Raw genomic sequence first — 27,133 nt, 5'->3', positions numbered from 1 at the left:
GAATATCCGGCAAGGGGGAGCGAACCGTCAGTGGACACAAAAATTAAGAAAATTAAGAAGGGGGGTAGGGAGCTAACACCATCATTAGGATCCTTTCTGCACGCTTCATAGATCTGGAGCTGCTCTACACCAATCCTTTTGCCCTTTTCCAAGGGAAGCTACTGCTTTTTCGCACATCTAGCCTCCAAAATACCTCAAAATTGCAAGCTTAGAAAATTTGAGTGCTTTTCAGCACAGTTAACTTTGAAACCCTGTACTTCCCTTTCACCTTTTATTTGTGATGATATGTTTAATCAGCAAAAACACACCTCTGAATGATGATGATCTGAATGCCACGTTCTTCCCCTTTCCCAATCCCCTAGAATAAGAACAAAACAGGATTGGAGAGCCAAACTGTATTTAAAACATCACCTAAAATTTACAAAAGAAAAAAAAAAAAAGTTTTTATTATCTGTTCAAGTAGAAATGTATGGCTTAAACCTGGAGATGTTCACATCTCCCTTGCAGAACAAGGCATGGAATTCCTTCCCTGTATGTGCCAGCAGCCACCGGGAGAAATGAAAATCGGAATAAATCCCAGGATGCAGAGCAGGTAACAAAGACCTTCCCAAGGGAAAAGCAAACAGGACACCTCGTGGAACCAGTTCACACCCAGCTCGATGAAGAAGTGTTGTGCTCCTGGTTACTGTCCCGGTAGTCACATGGCCAAGGCACCAAGAAATCCTTTAGCATCTGTGGAAAATACTCCCTCACCCACAGCCAGGGTGAAGTCTGTCCCATTGGGGTTTACGGCAGGACTAGAGGAGGGGAAAGGAAAACCTAAGCTGTCCCTGCCTGTGTTATGGAGAGGCACAGACCCTGGTGAACCATCCAGCAGCACTTGACCGTCGTGGTGGGGCTGGGGAGCTCCTGGGGCTGGAGCAGACCTGAGAGGAGGAAGGGAGTGTGTGGACAGGAGACTGGAGAGATGTGGACAACCAAGGGCAAGGAGGACCAGAGGGTGCTCGGGTGTTTGCAGCGAAGATAAAAACAAAGCTGCACAAACAGAGGGCTTACACACTGCAGGAGGGCTTACAGGATGAGGTACAGTGGTCTCAGAGGGAAATGGTGGTTCCTACACGAATCCTGCCAGGGAGGTTTAATCCTTTCACCGTGGTGCACAGCTTCGTCATGGACGCAGCCCCATCTGTGCTCCTTTACACCCCAGGGATCCCTGCCAGGCATGGGACTGAGAGGAAAGCAACAGGAGAACAAGGTCAGTGCTCATCTCCATCGGGGTCGTGGTGGCAAATGGCTGCCCCTCGCCAGGCAGGCTGCTGTTTGCACCTCAGCAAGGGGCAGCAGGGCAGGCTTTGCTCTCCGATCCTCCGCGAGATGGCAGGTCTGCACCTCCTCCTTGCCCGCGTCAGGCCACGACAGCAGGCATGTTGCTGAGCTCTGCAACAGAAGACAAGCAGTGAGCTATTGACACACCTCCAGCTATTTTGCCAGCAGTCACAAGCAAACAGCTTGGCCAAAAAAAATCCTGCAGCCCAGGTTGGGTCATTTTGTCTGCTCCTTTAGTCCAGAAATCTGGCGCATGGGGGTATCCCCAACAGACCCCACCTTGCCGTGGAGATCTGAGAGTGCTCAGTGCCCTTCTGTTCTTTTTTCACAGCATCCCAGAGTAAAGCAGGTCAGAGGGGACCTCTGGAGCTCTCTGGTCCAACCTCTGCTTGAAGCAGAGCTCAAGGTTGCTCATGGCTTTGATGAAAAGTGATGTTCATCACTGGGGAGGAACCACAGCACTGCACCCATGCTGAGATAACCCATCCATCCTTCACCACGACATGGGCGTGACAGAGGTGACCCCGAGCAGGATCCATCTCCTGCCCCCCCTCACCCCGCTCACCTGTCCTGAACTTGTTGTAGGTGCCGCTCTCCAGCATCGAGCCACCATCGTGGGCACAGCAGGAGAAACTCCGCTCTCGCCACCTGCCAGGGGCAAAGTGCTTGGATCAGGCCACTGCTTGCTGTGGTTCCCCCCGCAGCTCCCTGGAGCCCCGATCACCCTTTTTCTACTTTGTCAGGGCAGGACCTGGCCTGGTACCTGAGGGTTTGCTCAAGTTTTTAGTGAGAAGGGATCCTGATGCACAGCTGTGATGTCTAAGTGTCCACGTTTCACGTGTAAAACAGCATTTTGAAGGCGCCTTTTTGACTAATCCCTCTCCAGCCTTCCAAAGCAAAAGTATAGCTGTCTCTCCTTTTCCACACCAAAGCACTCCACATAACCACGCCATGCTTATAAGCAAGCCAGGCTGCTCACCCAGGATCTTCCTGATCTTTCCCCCTGCTGTGACCCGCAGCAGAGCTGTGCTCCCAGCACCCCTGCAGAAAACAGCCCCGAGCTGGCTGGTCTGGTCCCTCCACCCACCCACAGGCAGGTGAAGAGCTGAGCCCAGCACCTCCTGCTGTAGGAGCACAGCCTGGCTTCTGATCCAACCACGGCAGAGCTGAGCATCCAGCAGCCTGACCCCAGTTTCTCCGTTATTAAACATAGATAATGTCTTGGACAGCACAGAAAGAAAGAAAATAGTGTCTGTGACACTCAGGTATTTCTGGGTATATTTCATATTTCAGATAGTTCGTCTGGGAGGATGGATTCCTCAGTGACTCTGATATATGCAGACAGAGACATGAGGTGCACAAATATTAACAATGAGAGCTCTCCTCCTAAGTTACATCCAATGTCCAAATAATCTAAATAGTAAAAAATAGAAAAATCAGTTCGTTTTCCAGCTTTGATAACTGGATTCTGCTGCTACTCTAAACACACCAAGTCTGCACTGAATCCTTTGGGTAGGTGATGTCTGAGTTACCAAAAGGAAAGGGAAATATATAGCAAGCAGGAGCAGTGCAGAGGTTTTTGGAGACTTTAAGGCCTTTTTTTTTTTTTTTTTCTAATTCTTGAAGAGGAAGATGTCCTCTAGAGCAGTTTTAACCCTTCAGGTCACTGAAAGCATCCCTTCATTCCTCCAAGGGGGACAACAGATGAGGCTAGCACGGCCACTAGCAGCTCAGTAGTTACCAGTGCAGAGCGAAGATGAGTGAGATGAGGAGCACAGAGGCCAGGTCCGTCAGGATCCACATGATGTTGTACTGCTGCGGCGTCTGGAAGGGAACAACAGAGGACGTGTCCAACACCAAGGACCCCGAAATACGCAAGAAAGCTGCTCTAGCTCCTCCTTGCTTCTTGATCCTAGCAATTCAGCTCCCTGGTGTGCATGTGAAGTAATATCCTTACGGTGTTTAAGGTATTTGGTGGCATTTTAAAGAGGTCACCTGCCAGTGGGTGTTGGTGCAAAATCATCAGTCTCAATAAGGACAAGTCCGCTGGGTGGCCAAGGAGACTGGACCACATCACAGTAAATACAACAGGGACTTGTTTGGACAGGCAGGCCCTGTAGTTTCCTTTGCTTCCCTATGACATTAATATCAACAGATGGCATTTGGCTGCCCCTGGAAAAACTGTACTTAAGTGAAAACCAGAGAGGGGCTGGGTTGGCTCCTGCTTCAAGTCCAAGAGCATCTGAAGATTTGTCCTCACATCAGACCACTCCCGCCCTCAGAATGGACTGAAATGATGCGGTTTTCTGGGTGGGAGATGGAAGCACTGTAAAATCTACTTCAAGAGTGTGAAACCAGTCATTCAGAGTGGTAACCTGAATGCAGGGACTCTGGTGAGACCAGTGACCCAGGTGCTCCGTAGCCCTATAGGTTGTCAAAGGCACAGTAGAGGGCAGACAAGCAATGTGAAAAGTTCCTCACAGCAGGTTTTTTTTTTTTTTTTTTCCCTTTGGGCTTGTGACAACAGACCAAGTTGAGAAGGAATGTAGGCGTTCCTGGGATTTAGGAACTTTTGACAGCAATAAGGTTCTTTAGAAGCTTAGAGATTGAAATCCTCATGCGATATCCACATGTACCCTCAAAGGCCCCTTCCTTTAACCCTAGACAAGTTTCAGTATGACTTATTTTCCCTCATGTCAGGCCTGAGTCTCCAAGTCCAGCCAACCAGGGTTCTTCTCCATGGACCAAAAAGAACCAGGAAATGAGGGTGATGATACCTGGTATGGCTCAGAGGAATGAGGTAAACCAGGTTCATGTTAAGTCCGTCTGCATGCAGAGGGACTTTATTCATGCACAAATCAGCCCATGGTCTCTAAAGGTAGCCATGAATATCTGCCCCCCATTTTGTACCCCGGGAACAAGGGAGGATCACTGCTTACCATGAGGAAGAGGGGCTGGCTGAGATTCTTCAGCGTGTGGACAGCATTAGTGGTCACAGAGTGTGCCCCCGAGCACCACGCCAGGGAGAAGAGCCACGGCTCGTTGATCACATAGAGGTTGGTGGTGATGTTTGCCTCAGCGTATTTCCTTTAAAAGACCAAGAGGCAATTGCCTTCATTAAGGAAAGCAAGGAGGTTAGTACTTCCTTTGGGCTGAATCAAGGAGAGCTGGCAATTCTGTATGGCAATTCTGTCCTAACTTGTTATAGGACGTAGGTCAGGAACAGAAAGGAAGCCCAACCAGCCAATAATCGGTTGATAATATCTAATTCCAACCCCTACATGGGCAGGGACACCTCCTGCTAGGTCAGGTTGTCCAGAGCCCCTTCCAACCGGCCTTGGGCACCGCCAGGGCTGGGGCACCCCCAGCTCCTCTGGGCAGCCTGGGCCAGGGCCTCAGCGCCCTCAGAGGGAAGAATTTCTTCCCAACGCCTCCCCGAAGCCTCCCCCCTGCCAGGCTCCAGCCGGTGCCCCTCGTCCTGTCCCCCCAGCCCTGACAAAGAGTCCCTCCCCAGCTTCCCTGCCCCCCCTGCAGGCCCTGGCAGGCCGCTGGCAGCTCTCCCCGGGGCCTTCTCTTCCCCAGGCCCAGCACCCCCAGCTCTCTCAGCCTGGCCCCACAGCAGAGCTGCTCCAGCCCCTGAGCATCCTCGCGGCCTCCTCCGGGCCCGCTCCAGCAGCTCCGTGTCCTTGTGCTGGGCCCAGAGCTGAACGCAGCGCTGCAGGGGGGGCCTCCCGAGAGCGGGGCCCAGGGGGACAATCCAGCTGGGGGCTGCCAGCTCATATTCAGTATTCCACCTAAAAATGCATTTGTCATCTCCCAATAGTGTGTTTAAAATAATCTTCAAGGTCATTATTCACATTTCTTATGTTTGCAGCAACAGCTGGCCATCTGTGATGTCCTTATAAGTTACTGAAATTTAATATGAAGTGATACCATTTCTCTGTATAACTCTAAGGGAATGTATCATCAGTATGAGTATTTGTAAATTTATCTATAGTCTGCCCAGGATTTACCCAGATTTACCCAGATGGATCTACCTAGCATTTTAAATGTTGGGAAAATTATCATTAAGAAAACATGGACATTATTATTATCCAAAGGGCTAAACGTTTTCTTATACTTGTTTTTAATTATTTTTCAATGCTTTTGAGCATGGGAAAGAACAAAAAATCCTGTTTACAAAAGGAGAGCTGGATAGGTAAGACATTTCATATGTGTTTTTAAAAATATCTGTTTATGTAAGACAACCATTTTGGAGAATCCTTCAATAAATGTGGAGCTTTCCATTGGAGAGATTACACTGTTAGTGTGTCCCAAGCAACAGAGTACTGGTAGCAACAGAGACAATAATGAAGTCTCCAAAATACCATCTACAAGAGTGTTGTGTTCTCTCACCACAGCATTATGCACTCACACCGATGTTTGTGGAGGCCATAGGAGGTTAAATAGTTGTTTGTTCATTCTCTATGGTTCATTATTAGCAATACTGAGGATGGCATGTGTAGAAACCTGGAGACACCTGCATCCTTCTAGTCAGAAAATCCTTAGATCCCAGTGAAGTAGATATGGACTTGGACAAGGAGGGGTGCTACCCTCCTTGCTACGTATGCTACCTCTTGGCCCTACACGGGGTATACAGTAGGAATGAAATAAAGTCCTTCAACTCCAAAATGTAACAGGGTTGGCCACAACCTAAAAGAGCTCTTGCCAAAAATGCTGTAGATCCTAGAGCTGGTCACCGGAGGGAGGCATTGCCACACACATGAAGCAAATATCCTCTAGACAACAGCACTTCGGGCTGAAACTGCAACCTACCGGATATCTTCACTGGACATTTCAGTGTAGGCCAGATTGAGTTTGACAATATTGTCCATCAATAGGTCTTCAACTGGGCCAGCCTACCAGATTGGGTCTAATCCCGGACTCATTGAGGATGACTTCCAGGGTTCTGTTGATCCACGAGTACCTGTAAGGATGTTTCTCTGGAGGGCGGTAGAGATCAAATATAACAAGTTTATTCTGACTGTCTGCAAGGCGCAAGAAATTACTTAGCTTGTAAATTGACTGATTCATTGCCTGGTTTTGATCTGCCCTTGACAGTGAGCCCATGCATGAAAAGGGTTTGTCCTAGAAACAAACAGATGTAAAAAGGAAATCAGTCAGCCAGTCATATCTAGGAGCAAGCTGCATGCAAACATTTCATACCTCTGTAAGCGAAAAAGTTTGGCATCAACCCTCAGTAGGTGAGGATATTCTATTCTGCTTAGCTCTTCTACCTGAGAAACATGGATAATTAACCCAGATGACACTGCTTCTGGGACATAAATTGTGTAGCTAGCTCTGCTGTTCTTCTCTGTCCCATCACGTAAACCGTATTACACACAGCACCTTGCACAAGTACCTGTTTTCTTCTTTCTCCAGACCATCTGTTCTGCTGCTGCCATGATAAGGAGCTACAAGAACACCCACCAGCCAAACAAAATAGGTCTCCTAGGCCTAAAGGCCAAAAGGACAAAGCAAGGAGACCCCCAACTGAATGACTTCTACCAACTAAGTGTGGGCTCAACCAAAAGTTTCTCTCCTAACTTTCATACTAATAAGCTGTAGCCAGCCAGTGTCTCTTCTACAACATCACAGTCATTTATGGTGCTTGCCTTAAGGAACCATGCTCCAGCATTCAACTCCTTCAGGGTATCCCAGGAGAACAAGGCTGCATTTTGAGCAGTGTCGTTGGGATAGACCTCCCTGATGTTGGTTGTCCTCCTCAGGCTGCTGTCATGCATGAGGAAAGGAACTCCGTCGTAGCTGTTGGAGAGCAAGAATTCAGGTCACCTGGAGTGGAGATCATTCATGGCACAAGCAGAGTCAAACCAGGTGAGAACAACGTGTGGGCCACCATGAATGCAGCAGTACAGCCTCCCTTAGAGCAGAGGGTAGGGTAGGAAAGAAGGCTGACACTCAAGATACCAAACTGTTTCAAGCTTAAATATTTCTGGGTGACCTTGGTGAAGCTGTACCTCACTGTGACTCATTTTTCTCAGGGGCAAAGTGGAGATGGTGGCATTTATGCCTGCCAGCCCCTAAAAGAAAATGGGTAGTAACTTGTGGCCAAAGGCTCTTTTTGCTGACACCAAAGTGCTTCTACAGGTTTCAGAGGACTGAAGTTTAAATGGATAGAAAGGCAAAATTCTCTTTTATAGAAAGGTCTTTATTAATAGAACACCTAAGTATTAGTATTTTAGTTACTTAGTGCCTGGAAACTGCTCATCCTGCCCAGTAGGTTAGAAGGTCATGGCAAGGAGTCCCATACACAAAGGTAATTAAAGGTCTAATAATTATATCAATGATGGCACAGGTCTAAATACAATTTTCTGGTGGTTTCTAGGCCTGATAAGACCTTCAGTGAGGCCTGGAAGTCAGACTACAGTAGGAACTTGTCTCTGTATGTTGCAAAAGTATTTAAAATATACTGTAGAAATAATGACTGTTAGATAAGAGCTTATTGAGAAGAGCCATGTCCCACAGCCCTTAGCATCATGCAGCAGCTGAGGGACCCTGTCCCAGCCGTTGGCAGAACCAAATTGCCCAAAATTACATGGCTCCAAAGGCAACTCTTAGAAGAAGTATCTGCTTTGGGAAGTGTGATGTTTTTCCCTTACCTAATGGTGACATCTGTTTCAAGACCATCCCCACCATGTTCAATTGTCTTCTGAAATGACATCTCAGTGTTTTCTGGTGCCAGCTGGGAAAAAAAATGGGCCATGAGCAGACTGGCTTTAGACACACTCTGGAGGACTCTGTAAATACTTTCTGTCTCCTTGTAACGCCTGTTTTGTATTAAAGGACCACCATTATCTTGTTAAAGTCTCCCGTTTGCTTTCTTCCACCTTAGCCACCAAACCCACCATGTCCCTCAGGGTTCCCTGTTAGCAAACCCACAGAGCGATCATTTGGCACACAGTTCCAAACGGAAATGTCTCCCTTTCCACCCTCCATTGATTTCTTGGGGGGAAAAAATGATGATGATGAAGGCAACAGCACACAGGATGAGGAAATGATGTAAAATAGCTTCTCCAAACCTACCATCGGTGCTCCGCGGTGTCCAATGAGGGCTGGCTTTGGTCCAAGTGTCCCCTCCTCTCTGATGCAAGGAGAGTACATCCCCAGAGGTATCAAGAAAAGAAAGAGAAGGATAGCCAGGTATGGACCAACAATTACCACCTGAACAACTGCAAAAATTTGAAGGAGGAATGCTAGAGTTAATCCATTTGGTAGCACAGCGTTTGCCTTGCAGCTTGACTTTTAATACAGCCCTCCAGCTAAGTAACTGTTGGGCTTTGTCCCATCCCATTTTCCATCCCTTCTTCCCCTAATTTTCACCGTCTGTCCAAACAATACAGTCCAGGACAAAGAAGGATTTGGGCTGTTTAGGCTAGGATTGCAAGTTTTGTGCTGCAATTGCATCTCACTATGCCTTCCAGCAAGACACAGCCTTCATTTCTTTTTCATTGGAGATGATGCAATGCAATTTCCCCCACCTGTAGAGGAATGATCCTCAACAGAAGGATGCTTTTTTTTTTTTTTTCTTACTCAAATAAGAGCAGGCAACATTTTAAAGTTTCATTCCCCTCCAGGTGAATGCTTCCCTGGTTCCTTCAGACTGCTGTCAGTGGCTTTCTGTATGTGACATGCAGTCTCCTACTGACACTGACTGCATGGGTACTGCATCTCAGAAACCTGCCAAGTCATTACCTATGGTCTCTGGAGTCTGTTGACATATTACTCAAGAGTCCCAGTGGGCAACCTTCACCTCAGAGAATGAAACAGTTCCTCTGAGAAGCACCTGTGCACCAAAATTCCTTATTTAGGTGGGTACCACCACCCCTCTGCACACTGTATTAGTGGCTCTGAAAGAACTTGGGGTTACACCAAGTCAATGTATGGAGTTGAGTGACCATTAGGCACAGTGGGTTGTAAAGTCTTGGGTCCCAACATGTTCCTCCCTACCCCCAGCTGCAGTTAAATGTAGAGAAATTCCTAGGTAGGAAACAAAATGCTCCCACCAGCACATTCTGTCTGAAGTCAATGGTTTCTGTTACAACTCAACATCTGCAGATGGGTGTCATGTAGACAACACTGGATATATGGAGAAACTGGGTCAGAGAAAAAGAGCCAGAGCCAGGCTCTTCTGCAGTTGTTCTTGACTCCTTGCCCTTACACTTCCTGGAGCTCTCAAAGGGATAACACCAGGAAAGGAAAGCAAAATTCCTTAACAACCAATCTGAAAGCTCTTTTCCCCATCCTATCTGGCTTCTCCTAAGATCCTCTAGTATGGACTGACTTTCTGAGACAGTGAAACTGAGCATAGCAATTTCGGACACTGGTTGCTCTCTCCTGCAAAATTCTGACCAAATTTTCACGCATGATCTAGAACTTGGGGACTTTTGCTAATCTCCTTATCTTTAGGGCTTGTCACTACCTTGGTATACACCAAAACTTTGCAAGGTAGCATGCAAATCACTAACAAGTATGGACAGGCCCGAGACAGTGCATAGGCTAAGCCCCAGCCCTGCTAATTTCTCTGGAATACTCAAAAACTAAAATTCAACTCTAGCTGGAATGTGGATGTGGGAGGAAACGGCTCCTGCACGCTTGATTTTCCACACTGATATGTGTCTTTTGTCATACAGGGAGCAGGAAGCAGAGCTACTGTACCTTTCTTATCTGCTCTGATGGCATACAGAGCCATGGGCCAGGAGAGGAGGACCATGATAGTTATTGCCCCTATGTGGAGATAGGGGGCTGTGATCTGGAAAGGAGAAAAAAGGATTTTATTCAAAGGATGAAGTGTGGATACAGACAGAAACAAGCCCCAACACAGCTGCAGCCTCCCACATAGATGGGCTCCTGCTGTGGACATCAGCAGTTTATCTTCTCTCCCACACCCAGGTTGGATCCACAAAACACCTCCTGAGTCAGGGCAGAGAGATGTGCCTGGCTGGTTCCCCGCACTGAGGAGTGCTCCTCACTTCAGTATAAAGCTCTCCTTTCCTCTCAACCAGCCAAAAGGGACAAGTCTGTCCTTGTCCAGGATGGTTTGGCAAACAATCACCTTTACTACTACGTCATAACCTGTGAACATCTTCCAGAGAGCACCAGTTTTAATCCAATCTAATCCAGTCCAATCTTATCCATGTAACAGTCATCTCCACTGCAACTAAATCATCAATCTAATGTCAACAAACCGGAATTTCCTCAGCCTTTCCTACCGCTTGGCCAACTCTCTAAAATGTAAGGGTTGAAGAAAAGCAGAAGTCATTGAGAGATGTCATTGTGTGTGAGAACGTCTGCCCTGGATACCTGATCCCAACTTCTTTTGACCAGAAGCAGGATGCAGTTGCATAAACAAAGGTGCCACCTGAGATGTCCAGGATATTTGAGATAGTTATGCAGGGCTAGTGGACAGAACACAGGATCTGCTAAAGACTGGTGTCCTTTGGGAACAGCAGCTGAAGCATCTCAAAGGGCATGAACACCCAAAATAAACCACACCTGTGGGAAACCCAAAAGATTTTGTGTCTCCTTCTCCCCATCCTCCTCCCCTAGAGTCTGAAAAGGGGAGGAGAAGCTGACACTTTCTCTTTACCTTTGCCAGTGCATTAGCCCTGATTCCCTTCCTCAGGGAATGAAGTTCTTCTGGGTCGCAGGAGACTGAAATTGGGCTAATGCTAAAAGCTGCTGAGCTGGCATGAGCTGAGTAGGGAGTGAGTTCTCACTCCAGTAACCCCACCAGCCAAACGGATCTGATTTACCTGCCCTCAGCACCTGCTAATTAACAGTGCACTTAAAACAAGTTTGCCAAAAAAAAGGGAAAAAAAGATACGACTTCCCCAAAGGAGACATGTTATATCAAACAAATAGCTTGATACCAAACCTCAGGTCTTGGCTTCCTTCCTTCCTACGGGAAATGTTAAGTCTTAATAAAAGTCTATGCAAAACTGCACAGACTGCCAGGAAAACCCATGTGAAAAACATTTACCATATGGAATATTTTCCACTGATTGCCACACAATACTTCAAGAAACCAGTTGCTTTTTTCAAAGAACCTCCTTTCAAACAAACCTCTTACCTGGAATGAGAGGCGGACTGTTTTCCACTGATCTCCCCAGAGTACAGATAATATGAAGAGGGCTGTGATAGAGAAGCCCAGGACAAGAAAAGTCCCAATCTGGGGAGATACAAAGGACATTAATAAGCTTTGGTATTTCTGCATAGGGTGTGCAATCTATTTGCCTAACAGGCTTCTTTAATCAGCTTGGACTCAATACATTCGGGATGCACAAGCTTGGCTGTGCCACTTCATAGACAAAGAGATCTAATGGGACTAAAACCAGACCCACAGTGCTATAAATTGGATTTTCTGTATGGCAAAACTGATTTTACAAGTTAAGTACCTAACCTGAGTCAGCCCTCAAGGCTCCCTCTCTAGTCACGGGAGAAAGAGAGGAATTTACAGAGGTGATCCATTTCCACTTGCTTTATGATAAGGGATGCCTCTCTCTGTCTGTTGATGCAGATGGAGCCTAGATGAACAACTATCGTTAAATTCTGTAGTTGGCTGAACTCAGAAACACCAAGTTAAACCCAAAAGAGACATCAGCACAGCTTCCTTATGCTGAGTTGCTTTGGAAGAGGCTTCAGCAACTGCAAACTTTTCTGTAGTTCAGAAATAAGAATTTAATCTTTAACTAAAAGAAAAGTGAAGGGGTAGCTCATTCTGTGCTGTGGCTTCTTGCCCAGGTTGGTACCAAGCAGTTATGATGGCAGGCTCTTCCTGGAACCTTATTTGTCTGCTGAGAACTAAACACAAGTAGAAACTGGAACCAAGGCCCTAACTAGTCTTCAGGGAGATCCTACAGATCAGCATCCTAATAATCAGTCCCTAATCTCTTCCACATAGGGACGCAGTGTTGGTATTTTCCACAAATTGCTCTACAGCTTTCTGGATCTTCTGGAAGCCCATTTTTGATAGTAAAATTGATCGTTTCCACTGTGTAAATGGAGAAACAGAGGATGGAGTATTCTGACATTCAACTATTCCCCTTCACAGCAAGATTTGCAATCTTATTATGCTTTCCCCTAAGCTTCATGGCTTATTTTTTAAAAGCCTCACCTGGCTTTCAAGAAGTTCTTAAGAAAGGTGGTTTCTAAAGCATCATTTTGCAGCAACAGCTCCCTGAGGAGTTGTTTCTATGCCTTCCAAACTCCACGTGGCTTTTCCAAAACCACCCCAAGACCAAAAGACACGGGGCACCAGGATGCCTTGGAAAAGCCAGGTTTCTGTTCTGCAGAGGAAGCAGCCACTGTTTTTAAAGCTGTTGGGTCCTGCTACAGGGACTTACGCTGTGCTCCTCATGGAAACTTTGCCTTTGTCTACATGCAACCACATGTAGGCATGTCAAATGCAGACATCCTCACCTCAGTGAGTCACCACGGGCTCCTTTTAGAGCCAGTGGGGAAAAAAGGTACTTTAGGTGTGATTCATCTCATCTCAATTTAAGTGTCTATGACCAGCTGGATGATTTGCATCCTCAGAGGGTTCATTTCCCTCATCTGACTGCACAGGGAGCTTGGGGTGATTAGCTCACTTGGAGATATCATTAGTATGGATATTTAAAGCCTCCTAAGATTAACCTCCTCCCTCTCTCCTATGATCTAAGCTGTTTTGCATGCAGGGAAACACCACAAGCTGATGGTTTAAAGCATGGTTAGGGTTACCAGAAAACCCTCTCCCCACCTTGTGACTCCAGTGCAGGTACAGCTGCTGACCTTCTGCAAGCAAACACATCGCTAGGACCTGGGAAAGCAAGAAGAGATTATTTGCATCCTGGTACAAAATGACAAAATGAGGCATTTCTGGAATTATTTTTGCATAGGGAAGTCACTTTACTCTAGACCTTTGTGCACAATGGCAAGGCAGGACAGGTGGATGGAGAGAAGCGGTTATTGCTACAGTAAATATGTTCCTGAAATGGCCAAGCACTCACCAAAACTGCCTTGTAGGGTCAAAACCTTCTCATGGGTGACAGATAGTTGAGCATTTTGGGGTACACACTTTGTGACTGCACTCTGATATATAGAATATGGCCTGGGCCAGCAGCCATGACATGAAAAATAGAGCAGCAACCTTACTTTTTTTCTATGTATTTGTTGTCACTAAAGGCACATCATCCATGGGGGACAGCTCAGGGAATAAAAGTCTCAAAAAAAACCCAAAAACACAAAACAAACAAACAAACAGAAAAACAGAGCAGAGAGCAAAGGAAAGCACACAGTGACAGTAATTGCAAGAAATGCAAGAAATGCACATCTCAGAACGTGGAAAACTGCCTTGGAGATTCAAAACCTCTGGTTTGTATTAGGTTAATTTTTAATCCCCAGCTGTGGCCCTATGGCTGGTGTGTTCCTTTCCCTGCTGGCAGGTTGGAGCCCTTGGGGATCAGGGTCCCTTAAGGACAGCAAAAACCCCAGCCAGGGCAGGGGACAACCTGAGATGCCCTGAACACCAAGTAAAGGATGAGGAAAACCAGTCCGTGGCTCTTCTGGAGACTAGCTTCAGGTTGTCACAGACAACTGATGAACCTGGTGACGAGTTTCACCAGCCCAGGTGCCTTGTGATGAGTTTCACCAGCCCAGACGCCTTGCTGCTGTGCAAACACGTGGGTCTATGCTCAGGTGCATGGAGCAAGCTTCCCAACAAGTGTAAGGGACGGTCTGGGAACCAGTATCACCAGATATGAGGGTTTAGAGAAAAAACATCTGTTAGCAGTCCTCAGTGCTCCACTGAGATGATAATTTATGATCCAGGTCCTTGCAGACTGTAACACAGTGGGACTGTGTGAAAGCAGGACAAAGAGATTTAGGGCAATAATGTGTTGGGAAGGGGAGCTGTTCTCCTGAAACCCAACTATAAAGGAATGTAAGGTGATTCTGACCCAGCTACAAATACCCTCTCTTTCCAGGATGATGCTGATTTGAGGCAAGATAAGCTCAGCAGAGAATACAGATCAGCCTTTAAGGGCTACTTGACATGTCAGCCTCCTTTAATTGAATCCTACACCCAGGACATGATGAGTAACCGCGGGAGCAGTTCACGGAGAACTGAATTACTGCTGAAGATCTTAAACCAGGCACATTTAAATAAGCCATTTTAGAAAAATGAAGGGAAAAGACACTTTCAAAATCTCCCCTTTTCTTCAAGCAATGTTACGAAGACTTGGTCCATGCCTAAGGTGCATCCAAACGCCTACTTCAGAGGCCGTGCTCAACTAGACTCTCCCCTGCTACTCCTGTGTAACTTTCCTACAAAAGATGCAGCATATTTGGGGATGCCATTGGAGGAAAAGCTCATTTTTATGGATAGAGGTAACGGCTCATTACCAGCTTACAAGAAGAATAATCACCAAGTTTCATCCTCGGATGGTGAAGGAGGAACTCTTGCAGTTGCTCCACTGGTCACTGGAGGAGAACACGTCTTGATGGACCGGTGAGATGATGTGATGTGGACAAGATCTGTCCTCTGTGTGCTCTGGCTCCTCAAAAGCTGCCTCAGGACCTGTCTGATCTGCTCTTCCATGGAGAGCAGCTGTGTTTAGCAGTGTCTCACACGGTTCCACCTACAGCAAGACTTCTTCAGGCCAAAGGACAACCACCACCAGCAGGTCTGGCTCCTCCAAACTGCTCCTACACATACCCTGGGATTCACTGCAATGGGGGCTTGACAGCACAAGCCAGGTTTCTACATTCACTTTCTGGCAAAAAAAAAATGCAGGCTTTCAGAGCTTCCATGATACCCCAGTCTCTCAGGGATGAAGGCTTGAGGTCACTCTTTGGGCTTCAGTGCCAATGTACAATTTTGAGTCCTCTTCTTAGCGTATGAATGCAGAGGCCCCAGCACATCTGAACCCCTTTACATTATACAGTCAGGAGTTACCTCCCCAAAACCCCTTGGAATGAATGTGTTTAACTGCAGAGAGGCAAATATCATCTTCTGTGTTTGAAAGACTGAACAAGAAAGTATTTTTCTTCTCCCCTGAGCCTGAACTGTCCTACAACAAGACCCCGCAGCTTAACCTTTTAGCTCTAATGGGGATGAGAAGATTGCCTTGGGAGTGATAACAATTAAATTAATTGAAACTGATTGTCTGAAGAAAATTACACTGATGCATGCAGGCGGAGAGAGCCTTTGCACAGACAGCAAGTGCTTTGTTGTGCAGCACTTTGTTCAGCCACTGGTGGCTGCTGGGCAGAAGAGTGTTTGCTTCAGTGGTTCACAATAAGGACGTGGAAGGAGGCCTCCAGGCCCCAGTTGGGTGGAGGAAGAGACTACGATGCTCACAAACAAAACCACGCCAAGCACTGCTTGCTGTAAAAACTCTGCTCCAGCAAGGGCATCAGCGTGCTCAGCTTTCTGACACACGGGACTAGTGATGCAAAACATCACAAGGAAGCATTGCCTGGGTGAAGATCTCTGGTCCTTCCTGCAACACGTGGAATCCTCCCTCCTCCACATCCCCATCCCATGTCCCTGCAGGTCAGGATGTCTGTCCCAGGTGATTGAAATTGGCTGATTCAGCCAAAAACTGTTGAGAAATAACAGGCAGGCAGCACAGCCAGCCTCTTAGGAAACAAGGCAAAAGCAAGTTTTCACACGGAGCCAACATGGTCACAGCCCACCATGGTTCAAAAAGGGTTTCTACGTGTGCCTAAGACCTGGTGAAGAACAGACCATGGTTTAACCTAAGTCTAGCTATGATGCGTGATACCAACAGTCTTGTAGGGAAGTCACACATCACAGGAACCACCAGTGGCTCAATGCAGAAGGTATTTCTGCTGTGTTACGCCCCCTGAACATCACTTGGGTAGGAGGGAGAAGTGCTCAGGGAAGTGCCAGCTGGCTGTGGTTGCTCAAGAGTGCTGAACCTCTGGAGATGAATGTTTTTGGTGGGATAGCAGTAGGCTGATGCACCCCAAGGTGGGAGGTCCCTGACTTGCTGTAGCCATGCCCGGCTTCTTTTGCCTCTGTGGAAAGCCACTGCACATTTTGAGATAGCAGGAGCACAAACAGCCTTGTGCCTCCCAGAACTTAACATCAGTGCATGCAGGAGTCTTGCCAAATTAGACATGATGGACATAGCGATGCAAGCAAGCAGGGCAAGTGCCCTTAGAAATACCCAGTGACTTTAGGTGGGTTACTTAACAGCTTCATGAAGATGAGGAGCAAATGGATCCTGACCGCACATGCATCTTTGGCAAAGCTCAGAGTTGCCCAAAGTAACATTGCAACCACCAAACTACCCACACTGATCCATTAACACCAGGAAAGCTAGGTAGACCTAGCTAAATAACAGACATTAAGCTCTACAGCCACCAGCACGCCTCAAAATCCTTGTAATTAAATATTGTTATTTGACCTACTTAGAGATAAGTTATTCCACAGCTTTTATAATGCTATTGATTGCTTGTAGCATGGCCAAGCAGCTGTCCTATTTCTCACTTTGTTATTTTATTGCTAGCACTGAAATAAAATCACTATTTATTTGTACTTCAGCAGGGACAAAGGACCTTGGAAATCTGTTGTGTTGGGCACTGCGTGAGCAAGGCTAAGAGAGGTTCCCTGCCACGGGCAATTTACAGGCTGGCTATATGATGAGACGTCAATGAACGGGTAGGAGCAGCAGGAACTGATGATAAAAGCCAGTTGCCTTGGTCACAGAGGTGAGTCAAAGCCACAGCGTCAGCCCCAGCACCTGGCATCTCAAAACGCAAGCTGGAGCAGGAATGAGACTGAAAGTGGGGAAAATTTAATGCAGTTTGGAAAAGTGAAGACCTCAGGAACATAAACCTCTTTGGGCATAAACTTAAGGAGTGTTTTGTGACCACATCTGCGGTCTCCAACTGGAGACAAACCCTCCAGCAAGGCAGAGAGAATCAAGGCAGCTTTAGTGATAATGTTTCCCTTCTTCTCGTGAGTTTTACAGTTCAGGGTTAGAGGAATAACTCTACTTTGACAACACATCACCACTACAAGACTCAGATCTCCATACTTCCCTGCTGTCAAATAACAAAACTCAGCTTCCGCATAACCAATACTGGCACAGCTTCGCTTGTGTTGATGGAGAAATGGGTCAAATTCACCAAAGGGAAATCACTGAGGGAAATCACAGAACCTACATCTAGCTCAGAGACACCTGTGTTGAAAATGTTCATCCGCAGGTGGGAGAAAGTACCACAAATGCTCATTGTGTTCCCAGTCCTCCCCAGGTAGCTACTGTCAAGTGTCAGGGCTAGGCTGAACTTTGGTCTGATACATTAAACCATCCCTGTATTTATTTTCTAGGCCCGTAACTCACTCCTTAACAGGAGCCTTACTTACCAACAGCAGCGCGATGTACATGAACAGGATTGCGGCCACTACCAGGAGAACAAGAGACCAGAGGAACCAGAAGCCCAGGTTCCCATAGTTATACCTAAAAAGCAATAAAACCTTATAATAGCATTTGTGGCACATTAGCACAGGGGCTGCAGGGAAAATATATTTGAAGGAGAAAACGCCAGAAAGCTGGAGGAGCTACAGAGGCGTATCCCAAGGAGAGAGAGGGAAGCTTTCCTTTTTATCCAAAGGCTCAATAACATTATTACACCTGAATAACATTATTACACATTATTATATATTATTATATATTACATATATATTTTATATATTATATATAATATAATATAATTATTATTATATATTTGTATTATATATAATATTATATTATATTATATATATATATACAATATATAGCATTATATATATATATTATATTATTATAACAATGAATAACATTATTACACCTCCCCTTCTCATGGTATTTGAGCTATCTGGATGGCATCTAATTTTAGGGGCCAGATTTACATAACTGCTACCTACACAGTGCAGAAGGAAAGGATTTGCATAAAACCACACTGGTTATTTCTCTGTCTCCAGACTGGGAACATGCAATTCTCTTTGCTCCGAGATAGCTGCTGCAATACCTCTGATGCCAGCCACTATGCTTCTTCGGAGGGAACAGGAAAAAAGAAAAGAAGACTAAGGGAAGGAAAGAGCCATTTAGTCCCTTTCATTCACCATTTTTGCAACAGCGGTTGTTATCTTTCTCACAAATCCACACTTAAACCTGTACACCGTAGCCAAGCAAAGGGCAGAGCCTCAGCACCTCTGGAGACCCTGGGAGTTCATTTTGGGTGCCAGAACCAAGATGTGAAGGGACCAAAGCTTTGGCTCGTGACTGAAGTGCCCGGCCTACCTGGGGTGTCTCATTAAAACCCGAGTGGGAAAGGAGGAAAACGTGGCACTTACCAGTCAAAGTTGTAGTCATTTTTCGCTTCACCCCACATGTACAGGAAGACGAGAGAAAAGCAGAAAGCTCCAACGAGCAACGGGAAAAACACGCATTCCCGCTAGAGAGGGAGAAGAAGGACAATCGGTCAGAGCCTCGTTCACTCCAAAGCAAGCAGAGCAAACAGCAGTCACTGCTTGCTCCTAGGCTGTCCGTGAAACACGTGGCTTGATGCTGGACCTTCTGAAGCCGACCTTGTCCTACGAGGAGAGGCTGCGAGAGCTGGGGCTGCTGGGCCTGGAGCAGAGGAGGCTCCGGGGGCTGCCAGCCATGGCCACCAGCACTGCCGGGAGGTGCCGAGAGGCCGGAGCCAGGCTCTGCTCAGGGGTGCCCGGGGCCAGGCCCAGAGGCCCCGGGCCCAGCCTGGAGCCCAGGAGGTGCCCTCTGCCCCTCAGGAAGCACTGCTGGGCTGGGCGGGTGCCGGAGCCCTGGCACAGGCTGCCCAGAGAGGGGCTGGGGGCTCCTCCTTGGGGATCTCCAGCAGCCGCCTGGACGTGGGGCTGGGCCCCCTGCTCGGGGTGGCCCTGCTGGAGCAGGGCTGGCACCACAGGGACCCGCAGCTGCCCCACACCACCAGCCACACGGGGACACTCTCTCCATGGTGGCACAGACAAACTGAGCCTGCCAGAGAAGCACAGCAAGCCCTCCAGCCCCAGGAGCTGCCATCTAGGACACCAAGAGACCGCGCTGGGCTCTAAGGGAGGTGAGGCCTTTGACCCACAGCATCAACTGCTTCTCAGCTTGGACTGACTTTTCCCAGTGCAGAAATGAATGTCTTTGCTGATTCTGAGCTAATTTACCGTCTTGCAGCAGCATTTCCCAGGCTCGGTCCTTCTGCGTTGGTACCGCTTCCACCGGCAGCTGTAGAAACCCGCCAGGCAGGAGATGAAGGGCTGGTGCTCGTACCTCTGCAGCAAGTGCCGACGTACCACCTTCAGCTTCCCAAACTTGATCCTCTTGAGGCTGGTGGAACTGGCCTCCATCTGAAGAGCTTTATCTCATCTTCCTCCTGAAATGAGGTCACAAGATTGATGTGAGTCTCCTTGCCTTCGGGGTAAGCTTTTTGTGTCAGAAGGAGAGGAATTGTTCCCAAGAGGATGCAGAGACCAGCAGGAAAGGTGGCTGAGGACACCCCACCTAACTTTATACCCCTGAGAGAGATGTCTAGAAGAAAAGTACGGTCATTTCAAGTCCCCTGAGTGGTCAGTGGTTATAACTTTGGTGCTCTGCATCACCTCTGAGGGAACCTCTGCCTCCCTTTGACTCTACAGGGAGCTCTGGGAAAGGAAATCATTAACTTTAGCCCTCCATGCAGATTCCCAAATAATGTCAGATGAACCTGAGATGAACTTAGCCATGGGAATTAGCTCAATATCGCTGTGACCTCTCTGCAACCCCTTACCAGTTTAAGTAGTTCAGGTAGGAAAGGGACCAAAACTCTCCCAGGACACAGCCCTCTTATCCCAGAAAAACTGCAGCGCTGCAGAGACCGATCCCTGATGGAAAAACTATTTCCTGACTCAAAGAGCTCTACTGGCAGCGTGTTGGAAGGCCAGAAAGAACAGCTGTAAAGATGCACACATGGGAGATCTGTTCATAATCGGGACTTTAAACAAAGACTCCGGTGGTAAGTTGCAGCCGGTGTTAGCAGTGAAGCAAACAGCACAGGGGTTGTGCCAGCAAAGAGCAATTTGCCCAGCAGGGCACTGTCGAGACCACAAGGAAACATTAAGGAAAAATAGTCCTGTGTTGGCAGACGAACAGGCACCGCTATCCATCGCTTCTTTGGAGAACAGAGATAGCCTGAGATGCTCTCCGAGTGCCATAGTGCCCCTGAGTCCGTACCGGTCATGTTCAGATGCAGGCATATCTGCTGCAAAGTCCCAGCTCAGGAGTCCAATCCCCTTAATTTATCTGATGTAATAACAGTAATTTAAGAGCAAAAATGAACAGATTGCTGCACTACACACGCGGGTAAAATGTACACGTAAATAGTTTGCAAACAACTCCAAGTCCTGCGTTTCTTTGCAGAAATGAATGGATAACAGCTTGCAAATTGACACTACATAAAAACAACCCCAAAAATCCAGCCCTATGATCAGTTTGCAGAAGGCACAAATAAAACAAGATGCAAGTTAAAACGGAAATGATGCTCTCCTCATGTATTTCCTGCTATATGTTCCCAGCCTAACAGCAGCTGGGTTGCAAAGGAGAGGGGATGGAAATGAAGCACAAGAGTTGTCAGATCAGGCTGCTCCTAACCAAGAAGTGCCCGCGTGTGCCATGCCCTGAATGCCTTCCTGAGACAGAGGTGTTTGCCCATCCACGACACTCAGTTCACCAGCATCAGATCCGGAGGCAGCAGGAGGTCACCCCCTGGTAAAAAATTGATGCTGCTCTCACATGGCGACATGGTGAGCCTGCTCTTGAGTAACCCAGCACAGGCGGTTTGTGGGCTCTGTGCCACCGGTGAGTGGTGTAGATGACATTTGATCCTGCTGTCCTAGTCACCTGGACTAAAATATACCTGGCATAAGCCCAGCGATTGCCAAATTGCCCCAGCTGTGTCTTCTGAATACGTTTGAACCTTCAGAGCTCTTACCAGAAGGTTTACATGTGCCATGCGGGTGCAGTATTTGTTACCTTCTAGTAGGATCCCTAGACCATGATTTTCCCCATCAGTGAAGCACAGCATCGTTTTTTTCCCCAGCCCTTTATTTAATGCTTCATCCTTTCCCTCCAGCAATAGCAATGAAGACACTGGTTCAAAACCAGCAGCTTTGCTGTCAGAGGACCATGAAATTTGCTACTGCATTCTTAATGGAGACACGAGGCTCACACATCGATATTTATCCATCAGTGTATAGGATTTGACAGGAAAACTGATGGCAGAGACCTCAGCACATTGTCCTCTCCATCTGGCTGGCGGGATGTTAAATCTGGATGTTAGTCGAGATGTTAGACTAGCTCTCTCATAAAAAGGGTGATGGAGATACCACCAGCTCCCAAGACAGGCTAATCCTCTCTGAATTTGCTCTACCATTAACAGTTTTTTTTCAGTGCCTGGCCTCATGTCTAACAGTTTAAGCCCACCACTTCACGACCTGATCTTGATGGATCTAGAGAGGAGAGTAAATGTTTCCTCTGTTACGTATTTCACAACTGTTTGGATGACTGCCGTCTCGCTGGAGCTTTTGGAACGGGTAAGCACAACATCTCACATAATGGGAAACATTCACGTAGCAGCCTTTAAGAGAGCTTCAGTCTTAACCACGGCCAAACAAACCAAGAAATCCTCTTGAGCATCCACTTCCTGGCAGCATGAGGTGGGTTTGGGATGTCCACGTGCAGATCGCAGAGCCCTCGGTGCTCAAAGGGTTCATCTTGTCTCACGGCTGAGCCCCGGGACCCCGGATAATGTCCTCAGGGGACAGTGGCACCCACTGCTTGTCATCCTTTTGGGAAGTGACACTTAGGAAGCTGAAGTTTCGGAATCTCAGTTTGCAAATTCTGCACCGAGGAACATCTGCAACCCAGGAAACATCTTCAGAGCTGTTTATAAGAAGGAGCCCATCATCCTCAATCATCCTCTACCATTCTTCCTCTCCAGCATGGGCTGACTAGGGGATGAGAGCTCCTGGGGCTGAAATCCTATCCTGCCCAAAAGAGAAACAGCAATGCACAGAAGACCTTGCAGTGACCTGCCAGCCCCATCCAGAAGTACAAGAGGCTGCCGGAGGTTAGAGACCAGGGATGCCAATAAAGCCATTATATCACAGCTGGTGGGAGCAGAAAGCTTTCAGCCAAAGCTGAACGTGCCCTGCCAAGCCCCAGATCATGACTTGCCCCACAGCTGCTCCTGCTCCCACTGGGCATGCGGGGCTCACACTGGAAAAGCAAATGGGAGACTTGGAGCCCCACGGCTGCAAGGGACTGCTGGGTCCACTGGGGAGAAAAGCACAGGAGATGCTTGAGATATTGAATAAAGAAGGCATTTATGTGTAAATTCAAAGGAAAGGGTTGATAGGGATAAAGAAAACCAGGCCTTTCACACAAGGGCAGGCAGAAATGTCCCTCTCAGCTCCAAATGGGTTCAAATCCTCAGCCTCCCCGTCCTTCTCTTTCTCTGTGTCCTCAGATATCGTGTTTAATTTAATGCAAGCTTCCTCACACCTCTGCCCCCCTTCGCTTTCTCCATGACCCTCCATCCCACAACCTCATCCTTGCTCCCAAATTTCCAGCCTGCTGTTACAGCTGCACTGGGGCGTTCAGAAGCCACAGAAACATCTCTCCCAAGGTATGGCCGAAACTGCAATGCCTCAGACCACATCAAGCACTGAAGCCTTTGACTTCACTAGCACCTGATCCCAACAAAGATAATATCCCGGCTTCTGGACCCAGCAACTGGGATAAAGGGGCAAAGAACATTGCAGCATATGGTGGGTGCAGAGTCCAAAAGACAGGAGGGCCACACGAGGATCTGGAGCAGTTCAGCCATTGTTAGGACACAGCAAGAGACCTCACAGTGCTTGGTCTAGATTTGAAGCAGAGTGCTCCTAAAACTTGGAGGCTGCCTGCAACCCCTCCCCAGCTCCACCAGGCAAAAGTAAATGGCTGGAAAAAGGGGACAGCATACCCCAAATCCATTCACTGGGAAAGCCATGGGAGCAAAGAGCAAGCAGGAAAACATGCATCAGCAGGAGAGCAAAGTTTAGGGCTTCAGCAAGTGAGCCATGACAGCAGTAACACATGTTTTCCAGCTCCATAATCCCAAGAGACCTCAGGTCTTTCCCTTGCAAACAGAGACTGTTTGCTCACAGATAAGAGTCCCCGTAATTGCAGGCATTTGAGCGGGGCTGCTCATTTCCCACTGCTCGACAGAGAGGGAGGAAAAGCATGAGAACTAGCCCGGGGGGTGGTGGAGAAATGAGCTGGAGAAAAAATTGGGAAATATATTCAGCTGCAAAGCCTGGATGCAGAAGGTAGTGCAAGCAGAGCTGGCTGGAGAGGCAAGTGCACGAGCAAGGAGAGGATCCTTGCCTTATTATTGTTATTATTATTATTATTTGATGCTTAGAGCTGGGGAACTCATCTTCTGAGTGGTAAACAGGTACAGAAGCCAAACCTGGCATCACCTGTAGCTTTCTCCTTGAGGCTTTTAAGTCCATGCTTTCTCCTCAGCATCATGATGCCTTGTGGAGCCTGATGCAGGCAGCAGGTAGGGGTGATCCCTGCTTTGCCCATCCCATTTCTAAGGGATTTGGACAGAATTTGGAGAGAAAGTAAACCCTGTGCCAAGGCTGAGCCTTCCCAGCGCCTGCAGCTCCTTCGCCTGATGGTGGAGATGCCACTGAAGTCGCCTGGCACAGGGACCCCCAGTGCCATCCCTCTGCTCTCTGGGGACATCACACCCTGCCCCTCCACCTGGGAATCTTCAACATTATCACACCAACAAATCAGAAGGACTAAAATCAACATCCAGACATGGTGCTGGTTGGTCACCGTCCCCATGAGCTGCACACAGACCTTGCCACCAGCCAGAAAACTCAGCAAAGAGCCTCCCTTAAACCTGCATTTCCAGCTCACGGTGTGCCCAAGGATCTGGATCACAGCCTTGGTTTCCTCTTGTTCCACTGCCATCAGCCTTCACTTTCTTTTCAGAAAACAGAAGAGGTTTGACACAGGGAAGGAAGAAGGTTGATATGAAACACGACTAGTCAACACCTCCCTGTGATACGGGATATACATCCTTTCCTTTCCCTGGCAGGTGATAATTATAATTTATCAGCAAGACATTCAACAGCTTCTTTATTAGCCCTAATTATGCCTTGCTTCTGCGTGGGATCCCAGGGAGGATGTGCAGCTCGACTCGAGTGTGTGCAAAGTAGCCCTGAGGACTGATTAGCTGTTGGTTTGAGGCAGATGACAGCCCTCAGCACACAGAAATGCTGGGCCTTACCCCAGAAAATAATGAATGAACATGGAAAGAGAAGGGGTTAATGAGGAATAAGTGCTCCCATGGCTGCAGGAACAATACTCGTTTCATTTTGTGTGCTGTTGTACACCTCCAGCATGCAGTGGCTGTGGCTCTCAGAGCTCTGGGGAGGTTTCCAGCAAGGTTAATGTCCCATGTTTTGCAATATGCCTCCGCAGTTTGAACGGTCATAAATAATCACGCCTGCTTCAGACAAATGAACCTGAAAATACAGATGAAGCTTTGCATCTCTTCGGGTTGCAGAGGGACTTACAGAGGAGTCGGTGCTGAGGCTCAAAGGTCAGCCATCCAGCATGAGTTGTGCTGGGAAGGGGTGCTGTACCCTGCTCAACACGAGCCACACTGGCTGGTTAGACCAGGATTCATCTGAGGATGCAGGCAAATGGATTTTCCGAGGCAACCAACCATGTATTTTGGGGTGGAGGTGGGGGTCAACTTGACAAGCCCTACAGGAACCCCAATTGATGAGGATGATCGGCGCGGTTTTGGAAACACTTCTGCCAGCTCCAGGCTTCTGCACATATCCCTGCGTGGAGAAGCAGACATCACTCCGATGGTGATGGGCTCACCTCAGAGCAAAGCCAGGCATCATCCATGAGAGTCTGGAGCAGAAAAGGTACCTTAATCCCTGCCTTTATTTCAGAGGGCTCATCATAGGAAGGAACGCTTCAAAGTTGAACCACGTTTTAGCCCAAATTACTTCTTTTTAAACCTCTCCTTTCCCCAAAAATTGTTTGGTCTCCCTTCACTTCAAGAAACTCTCACAGTACGCTCTCATGTTTTGACCAAGTTTGTCCCCAGCCCCCCGGGGTTGACTCATTATCCACAACCTCTTGCAGAACCCTCGTCTAATCCTAATCATCATCATCACAAATCACAGCTGGTTTTCTTCATCTTCAAAGCACTTTGCGGGCTGCCTCTACGAATGCGTGCCTAGGAAATTATTGGCCAAGCCTCAGAGCATGTGCGATGGATTTTGTGCAAATGCTTTCAGTTTTGTGTTGAAACAGGCAAGGGGAAATTGTCGTGTTTGTCAAAGGGCCTCACAGCACTACAATAGATTTTTCCCTCTTTCCTGCTAGGAGCAAAATGAGTGTTTAGAATAAAGGCAATGAATAGTAGCTTAGTGGCTTGACATAAAAATAAAAATAAAAGGAAGAAGAAAAAGAAGGGGTGGAGAAAGACTTCCCAAGTGCCACAGCATTGGCTGGACTTTTGGCTGGAGCCATCCCTCGTTACACGGAGACTTCCCAAAAGGGCCGCGTGGTTTTGGGTCTGCAGAGGTTCGCCTGCTGCCCCAGTCCCTCCATCTTCGAGGAGCAAAGGTGTAGGACTGGCACGTATGGGGATGCTTTCATCTACAGAAATTTTCCTTTGAGGGGGAACAGGAGGTAAATCCCAGCATAGCTGTCCCGTCGGGTCGGGGTTTGAATTATTTTTGCCTGCCAGTTGCTTGTAGAGAGGTTCCAGCCCACCTACCTTTCAGAAAGGTCCACCCAGCTCACCCCGCTGTCCTTCTGGGAAGTCCTGCCCGCCCCAACCCTCCTCACGGAAGGTTCCACCAGCCCCAACTGTCCTTCCAGAAACTTCCACCGCACCACTCGAGTGAAGGCCACCCCCAGCCTTCAGCCCTTGTCAGTCTCAGGTCTCCAGGACCCCAAGGACTGAAGCTTCAGCCCCTCCATCATGGGGGGACAAGAGGAGGAGAGGGCAGAAGCTGCACCGACCCCTGCCCTGGGGCTTGTTCCTCCAGGGAGGGGATGCTCCAGGGCCAAGGGGAGAAATGGGGGAGAGAAAATTCTGGCTGAGAATAATAAAGTCCTAAACTCTGACATCAAGTGTTGACCCAAACGTAGCAGGTTTTTATGCTGTGGTGTCTCTTTCCTGTAATTTGTCATGAGCTAAAATGTGGAGAGGGTCCAGTTCAGCCATGGAAGGGCCTGAAAAACATCAGAAAACTCAAGTAAAATAAAATAAAAGGTCGACATTCACTCATAGGACATGGCTCTTTCTTTCTCCTAGAAGACGAATTATAAGGCCTGGAAACAAGGTGGGACTATGTAGGTGCAGAACCAGGGGTAGTGCCCCAGGAGAGCCCAGATCTGCACACCAGGGCTGCCAGATATCGGGGTGTTAAAGGGCTCCACTTGCAACGAGCCCCAGGATCGCATCGCTTCCCAAACTTCCCTTTCAGGCTCGTTTCATTCACGCCCACGAGAAAGCTGAAGGGTTGAGAAATCCCCCGCTGAGCAGCCAGCATCTCGCACGCGATGCTGGAGCAGCAGCAGATGAGGCGGGATGTCCCGGCTGGGACAGGAGATTTTTTTTGCTTAAAGTGAAGAGGGAAATGCTGTGTGGCATTAAATAT

At 47.8% G+C, this 27,133-nt stretch overlaps 1 protein-coding gene across 1 annotated transcript; it reads right to left on the bottom strand.

Annotated features, from left to right (window-relative positions):
* Nucleotides 1–24: 24 nt before the first annotated feature.
* Nucleotides 25–27,133, bottom strand: LOC136789653 (glycerophosphodiester phosphodiesterase domain-containing protein 5-like). Its single transcript, XM_066989993.1, is given in 16 exon segments — nucleotides 25–1,437; nucleotides 1,892–1,974; nucleotides 3,068–3,150; nucleotides 4,266–4,413; nucleotides 6,142–6,219; nucleotides 6,221–6,453; nucleotides 6,981–7,131; nucleotides 7,986–8,068; nucleotides 8,410–8,555; nucleotides 10,042–10,135; nucleotides 11,456–11,554; nucleotides 13,124–13,183; nucleotides 17,762–17,855; nucleotides 18,731–18,831; nucleotides 19,571–19,779; nucleotides 26,245–27,133. Coding segments are annotated over 15 exon segments (1,668 nt in total). The 5' UTR covers nucleotides 19,754–19,779; nucleotides 26,245–27,133; the 3' UTR covers nucleotides 25–1,405.

Source organism: Anser cygnoides, chromosome 1 (genome assembly GCF_040182565.1).
Source record: "Anser cygnoides isolate HZ-2024a breed goose chromosome 1, Taihu_goose_T2T_genome, whole genome shotgun sequence".
Taxonomy (NCBI): domain Eukaryota; kingdom Metazoa; phylum Chordata; class Aves; order Anseriformes; family Anatidae; genus Anser; species Anser cygnoides.
Note: the sequence above shows the minus strand (reverse complement) of the source record. Positions and strands in the feature narration are given on the sequence as shown.